General features: G+C 32.8%; 2 protein-coding genes across 2 annotated transcripts in view; both read right to left on the bottom strand.

Moving 5' to 3' along the window:
- Positions 1 to 358: 358 nt before the first annotated feature.
- Positions 359 to 5,772, bottom strand: LOC123668757. The gene is made up of 8 exons (XM_045602452.1): positions 5,628 to 5,772; positions 4,843 to 4,995; positions 4,486 to 4,616; positions 4,160 to 4,415; positions 3,861 to 4,045; positions 2,921 to 3,122; positions 518 to 666; positions 359 to 422 (listed from the first exon to the last, which is right to left on the bottom strand). Exons 1-7 carry the CDS (start codon positions 5,770 to 5,772, stop codon positions 545 to 547), a joined length of 1,194 nt encoding a protein of 397 aa, XP_045458408.1. The 3' UTR covers positions 359 to 422; positions 518 to 544.
- A 13,658-nt stretch (positions 5,773 to 19,430) lies between these two features.
- Positions 19,431 to 20,976, bottom strand: part of LOC123668645 (dendritic arbor reduction protein 1-like) — a 67,456-nt gene continuing 65,910 nt past the window's right edge. Inside the window, exons 5-8 of the mRNA XM_045602358.1 lie at positions 20,814 to 20,970; positions 20,633 to 20,692; positions 20,086 to 20,324; positions 19,431 to 19,718 (exon numbers count right to left, since the gene is read on the bottom strand). Coding sequence (XP_045458314.1) covers positions 20,134 to 20,324; positions 20,633 to 20,692; positions 20,814 to 20,970 — 408 coding nt within the window. The 3' untranslated portion in view covers positions 19,431 to 19,718; positions 20,086 to 20,133. The remainder of the gene's footprint in view (positions 19,719 to 20,085; positions 20,325 to 20,632; positions 20,693 to 20,813; positions 20,971 to 20,976) is intronic.

Below are 20,976 nucleotides of genomic sequence, written 5' to 3'. Positions count from 1 at the left end.
AATTCAGATTTAAATAATACACATCAAAAAGTGGACATAAATGGACATAATTCCTCGTTGTCATCGTGTACATCGATGTCCTCTTTTTGAAATTGTGTTTTACTATGCCCAAAACACGTATTCAGATACATCCTGAATATACAGCATTTAATAATAAATTCGTCACATGATAAGTCTGTTACTTCAATTTTTAATAGAATAAATCACTTTAATTATATTTGTATAGTATTAAAGTGATTTACTAGAATATAAAATTTTGATCTTAGTCTTGCCTTATGGAAAAATAATTTTTTTGAGTCCGGGATTCCCAAAGTTATCAAAATAAAATTTTCAGGGTGGGTATAAATAAAAACTGCGACGTTTTAAATATTTAATTTTGTAACCGCCGGAAAAAAATTAGAGATAGGATTTTCAAAGTAGTTTAGCTACATGGTGGCTTTAGGTATCAGTTTATTTAGAAAAGAGGTCTTTTGCGTAAAATATTTTGGGAATCCCCGATTAAGTGCTTGAACGGTGACACACTGATACATATGCATAGTAAATTTTAACAGCCGACTTGTGTGTAGTCGATAGAGAATCCTCTATTGGCCACGTCAGGTGGCGTCACTGCGGTGGCACCTTCGTTAGCGTCCGTCACAACATATAGGACGAACGGTCTTGCAGTCGCTGTAACGTTAGGATTTATTTTAACCATGGTTCTTATCTCTATATTCATACTAATATTATAAACCTAGTGTTTGTTGTTTGAGCGCTAATCTGTTTAAATTTACTTTTGTGTTAGGTAGTTCATTTACCGAGGTAGGTTATAGGTTAATAACATTTTAGTACGTTTGTCCTCAAATTAACGCGGGTGAAACCTATCGGGCACAGTATTTAATAATTGTGTTTGTTATCAAACCAAAAAATCGACATCAACTTACATCGACAAGTGATAAAAAATAATTAATTAAATAAGCTTTATTTGGGATAACTCGACATCGAAGTTGAAGAGGGTTCTAACATCTTTTAACGTTCGTAGTTTAATTTTAAATACTAAATTTTATTAGCAGTTTAATGGATCTACCATCAAGCTGGGTTAGTCATTTAATTAATGGTTTTCAGATGATAGGTTAGGATAGGTTCTTATGACGTAGGTTTAACATTACTTAAGTAATCTTTAATTAAAAAGATATATCGACACCTAATATGAAGAACATTGTATCTGATTTTTTTAAGTTTTCAGGAGAGCGTTTTAAAATTTTCTTGCATTTAAAAAGAGGCCAAGTGATGTTAAATAAAGCCGAATGCGTAATGAAGTAAATTGTACTACTATTAATTTTTGCGTTCTGTAGTATGAATTTTACCACGTTGTGATACATCAAACGGAAAGCTGTTTTTGTTCAAGTCAAAATGATTAAGAAAACGATAGTTTTAGTTTAAAAACATTGTATGAACAGTTCCATTAATGTAGTATATTAACTTAACGTACCTATATTATAAGCTGATGTGATGTTGAAATTTGAGTAAAAAAAAGGTATTTGTTATTACAATGTTACTGTGTTCAAAGAAGACCAATATTATGTATATTTTTATTTTTGTAACCGAAATTACAATATTTTTTTAGCTGAAATCTGAATTATCTTGAAATATACATATATTTTTTTTTCATTTAAAAATCGTTGTAGTGGTCGTTTAAATACGGTTCCCAGATTGAAAGATACCTTTTCCCCACTCAGTATTTTAATGGAATAGTTATAAACATTGTTTCATTACTTACAATGTTCTTCATATCAGGTGTCGATATATTCTGTTATTATAAAGTTAGGATTGAAAACTAGTTGTTTAAAAGCGTTACCTCTGGTTCAATCCTTTTTGATTCTTATCAAGTTTGAAGCCTTCACTAATCAATATTGTAAGTCATAACATGCTTGTTAGAGTCAATCATCAATAAATTTGTCAAAAAGTGACAACTAAGGGCATGAAAGTGTGAAAGATGTGTAGCTTTTGGTAATAAGGAATTAAATTCAAGGCGAATTTTGCTTTTAGTATTAAGAAAATGTTTTATTTAGAAAAGCTATTGAAGAGTAAAATTTTCTGTTTGCAAGTTCCAAATTGTTCTATAAAGTGTGATGACAATGGTGTTTACTCGCAAACGAAATAAAACCGATTTCAATCGCATCGACAAGTAATACAACAAAGGCACACGAAAAATCTATCCTCGGTGCGACAAAGTCAACCCTGCGGTCACCAACCCGTATTTTAAGTCCCGTGGCTGTCGTAAGAGGCGACTAAGGGATAACACAGTTCCACTACCACCTTAGAACTTAAAAAGCCGACCGTTGGCGGGATAACCATCCAACCGCTGGCTTTGAAATATACAGGTTCAAGACGGGTAGCAGCGCCATTTTTGTCGTGTGCTTGTGGATGCCTATGTCCAGCAGTGGACTGCGATAGGCTGGAGTGATGATGATGATGATGATGATGAAAGATTAATCAAAAATTAGTTTTTAGATCTCGTCAAATTTAAACGAGACCACGTGATCAAGAATCATCAAAATCGGGTGCACCTAGTGAAAATTTATGCGGTGTATATAATACAGCGTTGGTCGACGAAAAAATAGCCAAGTAAATACGCATTATTAGATATAGCTCGAAAAGTACGTGTCAGATCTCAAATAAATATAAATGGCGCCACATGACAAGCAACGACTTTCGATAGAAAAAATCATCGAAATCGGTCCTCCTGCTCAAAAGAAATGAAGACTTCCTCCTTTTTTGGGAATTCGTTAAAGGCAAGATGCGTGTAAATGTTTGGGAAATAATTTGAGGTGTGAGGGGTTATTGCTGGTTGCAACTTGTATCTTACAAAATTATATGCTTTGTAATGTATTTACCGGATTTAGTGTCATAATTTATATCAAACGGCGTAAGATATACTTACTCTGTACCGGAACGAAGCCCAATCCGCAAAATCGATCAGTGCCTGCGGGCAAGTTGGTTGCGGTCACAACAGGGTTGGCTATGACCACGAAATCAGTTACACACGCGGCCCCGTTCACCGCACCCACTGGAGTGCCTAATACTGTGTTGTCAGCGCCTTCCACATCACCCGTCACGGTGAACGAGTTCACGTCGTTTGGTGACTGTCGAACAAATCAAATGTTCTGTAATGTTACCAATATCTAAATAGATAGTACGGATTGGTCTCTAATCTTTGGGTACAATATGGCAACATAATATAAACATAATAGATGGATCAAGTTTATTGTAAATGTTGGTTGAGGGCGTAAATCTGGAATGGTTTAATGCTTTTGGAATTAATATTGAATAATAATATTGAATATGTCAGAAAACGTTTGTCCTTCTATATCCCCGTGTTCACTGTAGTCTCCTTAGTATAAAATATAACAAAGGGACATTTAAAAGAGGACTGAAAAAAAAACATGAATTTACAGTTGCTAACACTACGCCGCGTTGGCGCAACGGTTACAGCCATGGATTGTACCTGTTGCGCTGGCGGGTGCGGGTTCGATCCCCGCACACGACAAACATTTTTATTGGCCATACAGGTGTTTGCCGTGGTATGGGTGTTTGTGCAGTCCTTGTGGGTCTCCCCACCATGCCTCGGAGAGCACGTTAAGCCGTCTGGCCCAGTTTTTATCATTTACACCTGATAGCGATCGTTACTCATAGAAGGGAATATCCGCCAACCCGCATTGGAGCAGCGTGGTGGATTAAGCTCTGATCCTTCAACTACATGGGGAAAAGAGGCATATGCCCAGTAGTGGGATATTACAGGCTGAAACGTATGCTTACACTAATTTATATAAACATAATGATTATAAATTTTCAGTCTATTAGAAAGGTAGAATATTTTATACCTGTGTATATTGAATTGTGCAAAAACCTGCTTCTATTCTTATACAAATTCCGTAGTTCAAATTTGCCAATTGCCTTGTTCCTGTTACTAAAGACGCACTAAGGGCTGGGTTTGCGGCGGTTCCATAGTTGAAACTTGTGATTGTTCCCGTCACTCCCGTGTAATATTGTAAACAGCCATTTGGAGCTAAGAAGTAAAATATAACGTTTATGTACCTACTCTGTTAATAAAATATAATTTATATTTTGAAAGTAATATTTTCACAATAAATTTACAAAAAATACTTTCTAAAAACATTACCTAAGCCCGGACAGTCGCAACCAAGTTGGGTGAGTCTTATATTCCATCGTCTTGTGAATGCTGTGGCCAGAGTTGCTGTGACAGTAATCGTAATGGCCCCGTCACCATTGAAATCTACGAATAGAGTTTGTCCGGTATTATCTCCGCATAGAACAGGTACTATAGTATTGCCTCCTGTTATAGTAAGCATATCGGTTGCACACACGCCATCACCGTTAGGTTGAGCTAGTACCATGTCCAAAAGGTCTATACGAAGCTAGAAAATAAAATTATCATCAAAGAAGTTCTCGCTTTAGTAATAAAGTATTTTTAATCTAAATTTTTACCTGGCATATGTTGCTATTACAGCGGTTCACAATGATTGGGCAAGCTGGACCACCGGGGTATGCTGCCGGGTAACCAGGACTAGTAAAATAAGTATTGTTTACATTGGTTGCACTGCCGCATGCCCGTGAAACTAAAAGGAATTAAAACAAAATTCAATTATGACCATTATGTTATTTCCGCTACTGGGGAACAGTATTTAGAATAGATTGATATACGAGACAACATGAAAACGTTTAATACCTTTGAAGAATTAACTATTTTCAAATTATTTGTCATGGTTATTATATATATTTAGACAATGTTTAAAACAACATGTCCTCGATAATCCTGTTAAATAAAAAAATAATGCAACCTACCGATACAGCATCTTCCTCTTCTATTAGCACAAAAACCAGTAATTGTCCCGTTAAGATTATTACACTCCCGACGAGCCAGACATGTGCCGTTCATTGTATTAGTACTAGCACAGTCTACGTTCGCAAATCGAACTATACTGACGAATGGAAATACTAAAAAAAAATTAAGTTATCGCACTTATCATATTTTTTTAATTGTATTAAAACTAAATCAAATTTATAACACATTTTCTGTGTTAGTCACATTTCTTCTATTATAGATTATTATTTAAATATTGTATTTCATTATAATTAAAATTACTTATTATTATTCATTGTAAGTTTTAAGCCTATCTGCATATCTACCGGATAATATGGTGTTCACGGGCCGAAGCCAAGTGGTCCTTACTATTATATGATCTTTCTAATTTATTAGTCCAACTGTATATTGAGTTTTTCTGCTACGGTTGACTGTAGGTTGTGGGTGTTTGGGACCGCTATATCGATCAAGTGCTGTTTTTTCTATTTTATTGACTATAGTAATATCTATTCTGTTATGTGTATTGTTCTCTAGCATGAGTTCTGGTTTGTATTTGTAGTATGGTGTTATTATTATTGACCGACGATCTACGTAAGATTGCCGTTGTAGGCTGGATGAGGATTGCGGAAAACTGGGATGTCCTGCGCGAACTTGGGGAGGCCTATGTCCAGCAGTGGACTGCAATAGGCTGAGCTGACTGACTGACTGACTGAATGTTATTATTTTTTACGAATTTTACTCAATAAGATACGTAAGTAGTACTTACAAATTTTTCCTTCTCTTTCTGAAATACTGCTATCTGTATCATATGGGTCTTCACCAACATTATCGAAATTGTCTTCATATACTGTAAAAGAAGCTCCAGCCACAAACAGCGCTCCTATAATGCTCCAGAATAATTTTTCAGACATATTTGTATGTTTACTTAAATCTTCCGTCACAGGGTTTTGTGCTATTTAAGTTAGTTTATTAAACTTAAATTTTAAATGGGTCAAAACGTAAACGTTAAGTGTTTGAAAAGCGAGCTACTGAAAGTTCGTTCACAAAATGAGCGTTGTCGTGTCTATCATGAAACTTTTATGAAGTAGGTGATAACGGTTGATTTTATTTGTGAAAACAATTAGGAATGTTACGGTTCTTCACTTAGCACTTGCAGGTGACACAGTGCTATCTTTACACGTGACCTACAGCGTATTAGAAGAAAGTCAATCAGGCCACATTCTACACGAATACCAAATATATTTTCGAGAAGTTATTCAAGCACAAGTTTTTTTTTAATTTTATTTTTTTATTCTACTTTATATTATAACTAACCTTACTTATATTTTTCCTCAAGAAAATTTACCCGATACTACTATAGTACCTACTGTAACGAATGTTGGATATATCGCATTGTGAATGCTAATGCGAATAATTTTCCACTATATTCGCGAATGCGAATGTTGACTTTTGAAATAAAGCCCGCTTAAAAGATATTAAATTTTGTACAGGGATATCTGCAAATTTAGAAGAGACGTAAGTGAGTCGCTGGCCTTTAAGGAAATATGTCTCATGCAAAACCTCAGGAGGAAAGTCACTACACAGTACGTACTTAAAAAAAATGAGCGAGAAGATCCTGTCGATGTGTATGATATGTAGTCCTGTGGCGAAGGATGCGATTGTATAAACGTGACGGTGGTTAAATATCAAAGAGTTCCTAAATCACTCCCCATTATATAGTCGTTAAAAAACATATAAAGACAAAGTCTATTCTTAATCTTAAAGATTCTACACCAGGGGCGCCTTTTGACATTTTTTGATGGGGGTTCACAAAAAAATAAAAAATAAACGAAAAACTAGAGCTTGCCCTATATTTATTTGTATAGAAAATCCATTCCGTCCATGCAGATTCACCACCACTAAATCATTTATTGCGTTCTTCACATCCACACAACCAAGGGGTATTGAAATATTGTTCAGATTTAAAAACACGCGTAAAAGTTTTCGTACTACATTTTTGAGTAAGCAGTAAGTACAATTTCAGTTTAAGGAAGATTTTGAGTCTTTACACAGTTATTACTAAAAGATACATTGTATTTTTATTTCTATCACAAAATGTCGCATAAAAATTATTTTTATTACTTATTTAAAAGCAAAACTGCCAAATAACTGACGAAGCGGACAAGTTTTTTTGTATACATAAGAATGGCAACAAACACCTCGCCCGCCGCACGGCTGAACCTGCGGTAGGTATAGCAACGTCGTGCATGTGCGGTGCTCCAGATTAGAATAATTTCTCATATGAAATCTTTTCTTTCACGCGTCGAGCTGTCTCTTTCGCACTTGTAGAATACAGAGCTAGGAATCGTACTTCGTTTCATTGGAACGCAATCACTGATGCTCCACTCGTACAACTTAAAGTCAAATGTACTTAATATACACTATTGTATAGGCATAGTAGAACAGAAATAATTTAATATAGTATAGTATTACTAAGCTGCGTGTGTAAAGTATATAGCCACCCCTCTCTTTCCGTGGCTGTCGTAAGAGGCGACTAAGGGATAACACAATTCCACTACTACCTTGGAACTTAAAACGTTGACCGATGGGGGGATAACAATCCAACTGCTAGCTTTGACATACAGAGGTCGAAGACGGGCAGAAGCGTCTTCGGTGCGACAAAGCTAGCTGGTCACCAACCCGCCTGCTCAGCGTGGTGACTATGGACAAAACACGCGAGTTCACGCCATTTTTGGCACGAACTTGCGGAGATCTATATCCATCAGTGGACTGCGATAGGCTGAAGTGATAATGTGATGAGTGATGAGTATAGTACTTAATATAAGATGTATTTAAAAAATGGAGTGAAAGAGCACTGCACCAGCGCTCTTTAGGACGAGCGGCCTCTGTTCTGTAGAACTGAGGCGGTTCGTCCATCCATAAGTTTCGGAGTTTTAGAGCTTTTTTTTGTTGGAAAGCAGATATCCCTAGTTTAGTACCATGATAAGAAAACCAGGATCTGATGATGGAATCCCAGAGAAATCGAGGGAAACTCTTGAAAATTCGCAATAACTTTTTACTGGGTATACCGATTTTAATAATTTTTAATTTAATCGAAAGCTGATGTTTGTCATGTGGTCACATATAAATTTTATTGAGATCTGATAACTACTTTTTGAGTAATCTTTGATAACGCGTAGTTACTTGACTATCTTTTCGTCGATCTACATTGTATTACTCGTCGATGTAATGAAGTCGGTTTTTTTTTCGTTTGCGAGCAAACACAATTATTAGTATCAACATTGAAGAGCTTAAAATTAAACACTCGCGCTGACGCTTTTATAAACTTTAATGTTGAAGTAAAACTTCTTTACGCCCGCTTGACTTAAGAGCCATTTCACAAAAATCGGTAACAATCCGCGAAATTGTAATATTTTGACGTCGTTAATCTCAGTGTTGGATGCAATAATGTAATTTATATTCTTGAAATATAATAGAGCAACCTTTGTTGTAGTCCATAGTCAGATCAGAATTTTGATTTATATTATGTGTATAAAATTATTAACCTTTTCATCAGCCTCCTCCCTGGGTAAACGGTCACAATGTATACTTTGAAGTCCTACTTTTCAATAACCTCTACGTTGAAACCATTTTAAAAAAATATCATAATATGTGGAATATAATTTTGTTGTCCACTATCATAGATTTTTATTCCATTTGTATCTCTATTAAACGATAAAAAAATTTAAAGTTACGCATATTTTCCAAATAAGTACAATTTTAAAAGCGATATTTCTCTTAGAAAACTAAGAAATTTTAACTATCTTCATCAAAGTAAACTTACATCATTAAGGAATACAAAAAAAAAAAAAAATAATAATTAAAAGATGTAATTATTTTTAATACATTTTATATTAAATAATAAAAAGATAGTATATATTGCCACGCATCAAGGCCGGTAAATCAGTCGAGCGCTAGCGCTCTTAGAGGTAAGGTCTACGCCAAATTCTGCGCAGCCGTCTCTTTCGCTCACACGCGCCAAGCGCCTGTTGTTATAGCGGATAAAACGCATTTGATACTTTCATAATAAAATATAAATAAAATAAACATATTACGAAAATGACTGTAAAATAATATAATGATAATTTCTGTAAACAAATGTATAATTTAATTTTCTTTTCTCACACTATCAATACAAATAGGCATTTCAATCTGTTTGTCTTGTTATTTGTTACTTAATATGTTTGTCGGTGTCGATGTCATTAAATGCTTTTTTATTCATATCGTAAATATTAGATTCATTCGTAAACTGAAAAAGCTAAATCAATTTAAAAAAATTGTTTCATAAAATTGATTTTTTTAATTTTATTTTAAATTTATTGACTGTTGTTATATAACATACTTGAAATTTTTAACAAATTAATTATGTAAAAAACATTTTATACCATAGTTATAATTTTTATTATACATCAGAAAATGATCACGATGGTCTTTTGGTTGTCACACTATACGTACTAGCACAAAGATCGCGCGGCTCGTACGACTCGCGCGATGCGACCAAATTTACCTAAACTTGCAGAGCGTAAAATTGTGAAATGGCTCTTAAGGAATAAGCTGCGGATGCGCGACGAAAAGTGTAATCGGACGAGGCGAACCTCTACTATTGAAATACAGAATTTCAATTAATAATATCAGTATTGTTTAATGGTTTATTCTCTTAATTTCGTGATGTTTTTAGCGCTTCTAGCGAAAAATGTAATGCTAAATACTGGGAACATAGTTTAATAGTTTTATTTCATTTTATCTACTTACAATAGTAGATCTATTTAATTTATTTAGCTACTAGCTGTGTCCACGATTTCGTAGAATAGTGAGTTTGGACAGCATATTTGGATTTATTTTGGATACATACACCGTCGTTTGGATATTTACATGTTTAACGTGATTCTTTAAATTTGTATAACTTTTTTATTTATGAACCGATTGACATGAAATAAACACTAAATGTGACGCTAAGCTTGCTACAATATATTAGTAAAACCACATCCGAATCGAATATGCCGTTTCTGAGATTAGCGTGCACAAAAGCACAGACAAACGGACCAATAGAAAAAAAAATTCTGACAATCATTGCTTTGGGCGCTACTAGCGTTGATAAAGGTCCCAATAATATTTTTTCTGATATATCTTAAATGTGCAGACAGCGATCCGTTACATTTTTATAATATGTATTGATTGACGATTATTTTCGATCTTACTTAGCTTACCTGAATTTATAACGGTTTTAAATTTATACACTCCTAGTAGAACATTATTGTAATTTGGCGCGCGCTACAAGCATATATGTTTCTCATTCATAACTTTATCCCATATATTTGAATAATTTTGTTTGCTCCGCCTTCCCAGTCTCCTGTAGTGCACTGATATGACCTAGAGTGAGAATCTATTTACCAGCTTTTATTTATGTGATCCTAGTACATTGCATCGTTTCGCACTGCAACTGTGCATTTGTTGCTAACCCGTTGCACACCATTTGTAATTAAATTCAATTCATGACAATTTTTTTCTTTCTTTTTTCTGTCATTTTTCTTTTATAATATCATGATTTTACTTATACATAATTTCATTATATCCAACATATATATCATACAACATATTTCCTTTTATTTTTACGATTCAGTTTATGAAAATTAGTATGCAATTATTGTATAACCTACAGTGAATGTGTAGCACGCAGATCTATAAGAATTCGAGCAAACGTTTTCTACGCTGTCATAGTACTTGCAGAGAAGATTAAAACCAGCAGTGTAGGTAGGTAATCAAAGGTCCTGGAGCAAGATATAAACGATAACTAAAATATTTAAAAACGTTTGTACCGTATTCGTCGTGCTCCAAATTCGACATACTCCAGATTTGTTGCAATACAGTCGACTTCGTAATAAAAATATAAGCTAAATACTGTTTGTAACTTATTTTAAGGAAAAAATTGAAACTATTTTGTGAATATAAAATAAAATATCTACCTGTAACTTTTCAAAACAGCACAATACAGTCCTGTAAGAGACACACAGATAGCGGAGGTATTATACGTTAATATGGTCCCGTAGTAAAACCCTTTGGGTACGGAATCCTAAATAAGTAGACATTTTTAAACCAATAACACCACTTTCTTGACCTATTATGTGTTTTACGATGACTTCGGTTAAATCGAAAGATGTGGCATTGTATTCAATTACTCATCATTATCATTACAGCCTATACAGTCCACTGCTGGACATAGGCCTCCACAAGTTTACGCCAAAAATAACGTGAACTCATGTGTTTTGCCCATAGTCACCACGCTGGGCAGGCGGGTTGGTGACCGCAGGGCTGGCTTTGTCGCACCTAAGACGCTGCTGCCCGTCTTCGGCCTGTGTATTTCAAAGCCAGCAGTTGGATGGTTATCCCGCCATCGGTCGGCTTCTTAAGTTCCAAGATGGTTGTGGAACCTTGTTATCCCCTAGTCGCCTCTTACGACACCCACGGGAAGAGAGGGGGTGGCTAAATTCTTTAGTGCCGTAGCCACACAGCACATTCTCATTCAATTACTATTAGTGATAAATGTCGGAGTCGAGATTGGCCCATAGTATTCCTCAAATTGTTTTTTGTAATTTTCAATTTGCTAAATTATCCATCAGCTTTTGCAGAAGTGACAGAAATTGAATGTAACAGAAAAATGGCTGTAAATATTTCTGCTAGGTCACATTCCAACACTCCATATTTGCTCATGATTTCTTTACAAAATTGGTGAATAGTCGGTTAAATGTTGTTAGTGTTAGTTAATTGAATATTTGACTAACTCCAAAACGTGCATTTAACTGAGTTATTATTGTGTCTAGTACATTATTGAAAAAAGTTATTTTAAATATTGTATTTCTTTCCTGTTTTGAAATCGATATTCTGAAGATAATTCTTAAAAATGTTTTATTTTTATTTTACTTTGGACTAGGGATCAATGCCATATTTTTATGCAGTTTCACTGATTTTTTGGATTCGAAGTTATTTCTATAAATTTACGTCTTTGCATTTTTTGCATAGCTCTACTTGCTTCGTCCAAATCAATGTTGTAGTTTTGCAAAGTTTTAAATGAATAATTGATATTGTTCAATATGCAGGGCATGAATTTATAAACAACATAAATAATTAATTATTGAAAGTTAGCGTATAATATCGTTTTTAAAATCAGTCTACCCGCTTCGTGGCGTGCAATATTAGGTTGGTTACACAGTCGCGCCGTCGAGCGGTGCCGTACAGACGGACGCGTTTGTAAATTCTACTAGTAGCGTTTTATAGTTACGCATCAATTTCGTACTGTTAAAACGCCTTGTTTGACGGTGCGCCTGTGAAACCAGCCTAATGATACAGGGAAGTTACCGCCAAGTTTCAAACAAAGATGTTCGAGTCTTGTTGGAAATTCCTCTGAATTTTTTCAAATAAGTTGCCATTATTAAATTCACGTTCATGGAATCTGTTTTATTTATATTCCGAATGTGGAAGAAAATTTCACTAGTTCAATTTATAGTTTGTAAGTCGGAGTCCGAAGAGCCCCCTGAACTTGAGAGCCCAGGTCACTGACTGAAACACAATAATCATAAACAAAAAAATTGACAAACAACACACACAACAACTTGGAGCTTATTAATATGTTGCGATATCAATCAATCAATCACTTCATGGTTTATACAGTCTTTTCAATTAAATTGATAGTCTACAGTAAGCCAGAGGATCTAGTTTATTTACCAGATCGATGATTTCACCAGCCCAGATTGTATGAATTTCAGATTTGTTGATGGGAAAATCATCGTGTGCATTATGTGCTATTAATTTAGGTTTAATATAGGTTCACAAGCTAAATTATTTTGACTAGTTTTGTGTTATTAGTCCTAAGCAAAAATGCTTACAATAATTGTTTAGTGTTCCTCGTCGTGTTACCATTTATGCTGGTTTGTTAAAATTAAACCAAGACTTAAATGCAGTTGCATAAGACATCTTTCACATTATATCTAGTAATATATGTAGAATGTACCCTATCATCTAAAAAGTCATATATTTCAAATTTCTTTATTGTAGTTCAAAGGTAGTTTACTTAACTAGATATTTACTTATAACTAGATAGATGATTATTAGATGATTAGCCCTTTGGTGCAGTTTGTAGTGACCCTGGTTTCTGTTCCGCGGGTTGCGGGTTTGATTCCCGCCTGAGTCTGGGTGTTATATTTGTATTTATTTATATATATTTATTTATACATATTTATTTATGTCTTATTTTTATGTATATTTATCAAAAAAAAAAGTTATAACAGTCGGCTGTTATCTGTAATACAAGCATTAAGTTGCTTACCATAGGAGCAGACGACCGTGTGTGTAAATGTCATAAAAAAATGAGTATATTGACAATGCACGGGTACAAGATCAGTATTTGTTATCCCAGTTTACCCTTATCAATTATAATTTGTAAGTTATGACGGGTAATTACTAGTGTTGTCAGGGCCTGTTTAACTCTTAGGCTAATTAAGCTGCAGCCTAGAGCGCGATGAATGAGGGGGGCGCGCTAAAAATCATGTCTTCGCATGCACTAATCTAGCATCATTGTACCTACCCCACGTATTTCAACTAGACAGAGACAAAACATTAAAATTAAATGTGCTTATAGAGCAGTGCTTTTTAGCTTTTGAAATAAAAAAAAATTATAGTAGAATGAAATCCATTTGCAAGAAAGAAAATACAACGCAAATGAAAGGAAAAATAGATTACGGGTGATCTGAGGTCGGAAAGTGGTAGGAAAGTGGGGGGTTTAATAGTAAAAAACGTTTTATCTCGATTTCCGACTAAACTACAAGTCCTATGGAAAAAAGTTCAATGACAAAGTTGTAGGTAGTAAAAAGCTCTACAACTTTTGTATTTATACTTTTTCAAATAATCTCCAATTCAAGTGAAACAAATTCAAGTGAAAAATTCAAAAAAATCAATCTTTTTGAAGCAACTTCACATACTAGAAGACTACGCTCATAGTCAATGGCAACGGCAACTAAGTTACCTATAGAGCCAATACAAGTCATGCGGCCAAACACGAAATGGATTTGGTTTTCTACTTGGTAGTCTGCAGTCACTTGTCATGATTTTGATCTTATGATGCGTGAGGTACTTTGCCTTTATGTACGGTCAGCTTAAAAATGTTTTGCCACCCTAAGGTTGAATGTAATGCAGAGAAAGGACAGCGTTAGTTTCGCTTGCAGATTGATCTGAAAACTTTTATATGTAGTTAGTATGAACCATGTTAAAATTTTCATACTACTACTCTACTCACTACTTTTAGGCCGTCCGTAATACCTGGTGGGGGCGCGTCCTCATAATTAACCTAGGGCGGTCAGAACTCTTCATCAGTCGCTGAGTGTTGTTAACTTTAGTATTATTAATGCAAAAATGTGTGAGGATGGATGGATAGGAGTTTGATACTCTTTTACACCAAAATACTGAACAAAATTACTGAATTAATTGTTATGAAACTTAGTATAGCTGAAAATTTAGACAGCATATCTGACTAATTTTCAATAAATTTGTTATAAATTTATACGCAGGTGTAACCGCAAAGCGCAGCTAGGATCTAATAGTAATAATTTTACGTACATTATAAAGTTACTAGCTGACTCGGCAAACATTCTCTTGTCGCTAAACGCTATTTAAAAATAGTGGTTGGTGGTAGAAGGGTGATACTTTAGGGTTGTATGTATTTTTCAACGCCAAATTACAATAAAATAAAAACATAAATAATTTATCTAAAAATGTAAAAAAAATTAGGGGTGGACTACCTTAGGTGGAGGGTGGACTTAACATTTAGGGGGATGAAAAATAGATGTTGTTCGATTCTCAGACCTACCAAATATGCACACAAAATTTCATGAGAGTCGGTCAAGCCGTTTTGGAGGAGTTTAACTACAAACACCGCGACACGAGAATTTTATATATTAGATATGAGAGTATTTGAAAATTTCTATTTTTCACTCGGCTATTGCTAATACTGACACGATTCTCGCTTACTTTATTTGCTTTCTGTTAGGGTACTGCATACTTAACCTAACTGTTTATTTTAAACGATGTCGTGAAAAAAAATCAAATTTAAAGTGACTATATTTAATTTGTTGGAAGTGTTAGAATTGTAGTAAGACATTGTACAGAATGGTATGAATCAGATATTCAACGGTAATGACCAATAAAGATTATAATTTAGAGTTTAAGCAAGTTCTATGTACTTGTACCATTATTATACAAAATTCGAGACACAATATTTTCATACAATGATATCCTTCTAAACGATTTGTAATAGTTACCAATATATTTCAAATAGTTGATTGATATTGTTGGTTTAAAAAAAAAACGGACAAAGGAATACATATAAGGGATTAAGTATTTACTTTATGTTAGGTGGATATGTTAGTATCTGCGAAAAATAATAGCACAAGTACCAAGTATCAACTTTAGAAATCATAAATTTTGTATGGCACAGTAACTTAAGCGATATTTTAAATACAACAACTTACCCATCAGTCATACTTGTCACAATACTTGTCTGACAAGATTCATTTACAATAGACTTTTCGAAATTATATTTTTATTAACAGTGTTTTACATTTTGTTTTATGACCTACGCTTCCAGCAATAGGTCAGACTATAATTGGACCGGTATACTGCTAGATAAGAGATGTAACGATTGAAATACATTAATAAGTTTTGTAGTTGAATTTTTTTTGTGTATTATAGTGTACAATATAAAAATAAGAAAGTTAGTAAATCACATATCTGACAACACTTCACCACAAACTTTTCTTGGTATACCTGTACTTTTAGCCGTCATTCATATTATACATATCTAATAAAATAAAATGTCCCTATGTAGTAAATATTTATATATAAAAGAAATAAAAAGCATATCATTGGTAATAAATTATTTTTGTGACTTAGTCGACATATTTTTATACAAGTAGTATATAATTATCCAAAAGTATTTCTAACGGAAATTTCATTAAACTAAGATTAAAACTTCAAAGGTAAGGTATAAAATAATATAGGGTAGGTAGGTACATAAAACAAAGAATTAGCAAGTACAGCAAAAGTGAGGTACAATATTTTCTCTACACAGAAATGTAAGCTTAAGACTATTTAAAAATAATAAAAATATGTCCCTAAATATATGGCATCTCCTGACATTTATGGCAAACCTTAAAAAACTAGTACCATTGAAAAGCTTCACGTACCTATCTGTATGATTAATTACACATTTAGTGGGTTTTATCATTGATATACAATAATCTCTCAGTTATAATTTATTTAACAATAAAGTATCTGTATGATACTTTATTTTAAATATATTTTTAAATATTTAAATAATAGACACTTTGGGGATAGTGTTAATACGTTTAATTAGTGGGTGTCTAACCATCACATTTTCGTCAAAAGTAGATAAAAAGTACGTGGTTTTGCCCTCTTACCGATGTGCTTACTCTTTTTAAAAGAAAGTTATTATTATATAAAAAAAATATATTAAATTTTATTAAAATTTTCATGTAAATATTTTTTTTTTGTTATGTATAATCTTTTAACTACACATCAGAAGTTGACGAATCCTACTGTATTTCAGTTTTTTAAATGTTTTTAAAACACCAACTAGATCCAGAGTTTTAAACTGTTTTATTAAGTAGTTTTCAACCCTCCTTCCGTAGAATTAATTATAGATATTGTACATAATTTTAGTAATAGATGAAACAAAAAAAGTAATCAGCAGACAGCGTAGGCTCATGAAAAATAATAATTCTACAGTTAAAATGATATGATACAGAAACCAAAGTAAATAAATAATAACTATGGACAGTTGATTGAAACTTAATGAGTGTATAAATATATAATCGATAATATTAATGTCAGTATTAAGGCAAAAAAAAAATCTTAAATAAGTCTATTTTTATATTATATTTATTATAAAATATTTGAAAAAAAATAAATAAAAGTAAGAAACTAATAGGTAAGAAGGAGGGTAAAACATTTCTGTGTTTAGGTAATATATGAATACAATTCGGTTGAATTTTAATACATTGTTACATTTCATTCCTAATGGATAATTTAGACAAACTTTTGGATTGTATAATGCGTATATTACAATAAATTTTATTTCAACAAAAAATCCTAAGATTAATAAAAGATAATTTTAATAAGTATGCATGGCATTTTCCAATTTTTTATTTATTTAAATGTACACAGATGCAATAACGGTTTTAACGGTTTTTTTTTTATTGCTAATCAGCTGTTTAATATTTTTAGCTAGATCGCTATAATGAGAAAGTACAACATATTAAATGCAAGGGTTAGTGGCAAGATATAATCTGATATCGGTCATTTACGGGAGAACGTGTAATTATTTTTAATATACCTAAAAGAAAAAAAGACATATTGCGGTCTTAAAAAAGAATGATTTAAAATTAGTGTGAAAATAAGTCGCTACGATCGAGCAAAATCAGTCAAGATAAATATAACAAAATATAATATAAAAAAACAAAACAAAACGATAAAATAGCAAATATTTCTGAAGGCATAATTTAAGACATTTATTAAGTACTACAATAATATTAAGATTTTAATTAACAATACATAGGCACAACTTACATTAGCACAACTAGTGACTATAAATGATGGCAATTGCGACGAAGTTATATTAATAAAACTAGATTGGTGAAAGGTGAAATAGCTTTTTACCTGATTACGGAAATCTGATATTTGAATGTGGTATATTTTGCTAATGTATTTTTCCAAAATTATAGCACATTTATTGGTAAATCTATTTTATGTGACTAGTGCAGGAAGATGAAAGTGTTTAATTTTTATAATAATTTATTTCACCATACATCTTCATTTTGATTTCTCGTAGTCGGGTAATAATAAGGTTTAAGGCTAATAAGGTTTAGTTCTTGTGTGTGGCTAAGTTAAAAGGATCAATTTTGTTTTTGTAACATTAGGTTACACACATTAGAATATTGTTTCAATGGACGGAGGCAATAAGGCTAGTTGAAAGATTAGTACAATTACTCCTATAGTACTAAGGCATCTCTTTCATTTAAATATATTAAAATACTATATTTTATAATTTAAAGTAAAAAATGTGCGTATTAATAAGCAGTTTAATAATACGTGTAACGTCAGTTTTTTTAAAAGAACTGTGAAAGTATGCTATATATATATGAACGTTAGTAGGTATGTAAGTGCACATAAAATAACAAAAACTGTTATGAATCGAGACTAGAAAGTGTATAGCTACGTCTTCGAATAAGACGACCTAAATTGTTAATTAGTTCTTCTATACTAATATTATGAAGAGGAAAGGTTTGATTGTTTGTTTACATTGCATTGAATAGGTTCCGAAACTACAAAAGCGATTTGAAAAATTCATTTACTGTTGGGAAGCTACACTATCCGCGGGTGACATAGGCTATATTATATTTTCAAAAAATTTAGGGAATTTTTTTTTAAATGTTTGTTAAATACCTCCGCGATGCCGGAGCGGGATGCTAGGCTGATGTAAGAATGTAATTAAAATAAATTATACAATTTGAAAGATTAGCAAGAAAAGATATTAATTTTTCAATTGAGTACTTATTTTACTATTGAAATGAAATTTATTTAACGTAAATAAATTCATAAGAAATTTTAATACCTTTTCAACCTAAAAACATATTTTAGCAAATGCAACTCTAATCTTTTATTTCGTAGCAGTTGATTTTTTTTTTTTTTTTTATAGAACTCAAAGTATATACCCCTCTCATTTTTTTTGAAGTCGAATATAATTAAGGCTACAAATAATTCTGTTAATGGTCTAATAATAAAAATTCAGGTCGAGAAATTCGAAAACGTTTCAGTAAAATTATAACTATCCCTTAATTATAATTTTTTTAACTTTATAACATAAAAATATCTGTAATATCTTGGATATATCTTGCTTCCTTACTATTAATTAATCTTACAATAAATTAATCATATCTAATGAATACTTAGAGCTTTTACAATGCGATATGTTTGTGACTCCGTGTTATTACACTGAGCAAATTTCAATATGCAATTTTTATGTATGTTATCGTAAATATGTAATTTTTAGACAATATAATATCTCAACCAACATTTCATTACTATATGCATATTAAATACGTTGTTAATTTTATGTAACATGGATATAATAAAAAATTCCAAGAACATCACAAATTATTATGCAAATACAAATGTTAGATAACTAATTACGTTCTAAATTCTGCTACAGTTTTAAAAGGTGATAATGGTTTTTATCATGTTTTACTATTTATTTTGAAAACAAGGTGTCACAAAACATTTCGCGTTACTAGAAGTAATTGTCATTTTCAATGTACATAAATATTTATAAAATACTTATTTTAATATTAATAATAACATAATTTGGGTTGTTTAATAGATCAATCTACTAACAATTCACAATAATAATAAAATAGATATGTAAAGCGATTTCCTTGGTAATTGTATCTATTGTTTTCTTTTTTTGTGATTATAAAATTTTTATATTTTTGCGGTTAAATGACGTATTGCGACACAAAACCTAATTTGTCGAATGACAAATGTATGAAAGTACAGTTCAGGTATTTGTAATTATTTTCATTTATGCTATAGTTAAACCTATATGTAACTTTTTCTTTAGTTTCGCTTTAGCATACGTTTTAATTTTGTTGTCGAGGTTTCCACTTCAGCTGCGAAATCACAGCACGCTGTAGAATGTATCCATTAGGTTCGTCTCCAGATCGCACTCTAAAAAGAGGTTTTCATTACTCTCTTCCTGAAACAGAATATTTTGTTTCGTCACTTTGGGAATAGGTGTAATGTAGGTATATTGAATTTGAAGTTGCAGTTTAGCTTAGGCTAGCCGTCGTTAATAATTAGATGATAATTAGCAACTTCATTAAAAATACAGAATGATCTATAATTGTGGTTTTAATTTCTTCTGCTAGAGAACATTTTATTTAGTTCTAAAAATGTACATTATCTGATATTTTGACGTATGATTTTAGATATTTGTTAAGTTTAAATAAATTTACAAAAGTCGCCCAAACTCACGTCAAATATCGTTAGGGTTCACGACAATTTACAGGTCATAGGACTCATAGGTACTCTCAACCCAATCGTTCTAATATAATAATCAATACCTGAGCAGCGTGAGGCGCGAATGTCAGATCGCCGCCTCTCCTTGGGTGTCATTTAGAAGTCTTAGGCAGATGACGTTTCATGTGCAAGGCGAGGTGGTCGGAGCGGGCGAAGGAGCGCTCGCAGACAGCACACTTGAACGGTTTCGCACCGGTGTGCTTGCGGTAATGGCGGGTGAGCTCGTCCGACCGCGCGAATCTCCATTCGCACTCCGGCCATTGACACGTGTAAGGCTTTTCTCCTATGAAAATACAGATACTTGACACTTATAAGAATTATATCTATAGCGATTGTAATCACTACACCAATATAAGATGTTGGGCATTCGCTTTTCGCATGTACACGTACATGTTTCGCACTTACACGAAACTGTCCGCACATTAAAAAAATACTATCATGTGTACCTTTTTACTAGTAATAAAAATATAAAATAATAAATAATTTTTTTATTTAAAATTATAATGTTATTAAATATTCGCCAAAGCAAATTATCTAGTAATCGCAGTGCAGTGTAATCTTTTAATATTATATGTAAAAGTCTGACGTTACCTGTATGTATTCTCTGGTGAGCCTTAAGGTGTGAACTCTTTGTGTAAACCTTTGTGCAACCTGTAAATGTAAATATACACATTCTACATTCGATTTTTCTTCCTAAGATTCGCCACAAAATTATCAATCCAATTAATATTGACTAAAACTTGATAAAAGTCCCAAAAATGTGAAAACCTACCTATAAAATCGCAGTGGTGAACTCTTCTCTTCTCCAGCTCAGGGTTGTTTCGTCTGTTATACTTGATGGAATGCGATGCGAGACGCGGATGCGACGGTGGGTGCGCATGCGGCGCGGGCGCAGGTACAGGCGGTATTTGCAACGGTTGGTGTAGACTCTAATG

The sequence above is a fragment of the Melitaea cinxia genome, chromosome Z (genome assembly GCF_905220565.1).
Source record: "Melitaea cinxia chromosome Z, ilMelCinx1.1, whole genome shotgun sequence".
In the NCBI taxonomy this organism is placed as follows: domain Eukaryota; kingdom Metazoa; phylum Arthropoda; class Insecta; order Lepidoptera; family Nymphalidae; genus Melitaea; species Melitaea cinxia.
The sequence above is the reverse complement of the archived record's forward strand: the minus strand, read 5'-3'. Positions and strand labels throughout refer to the sequence as shown.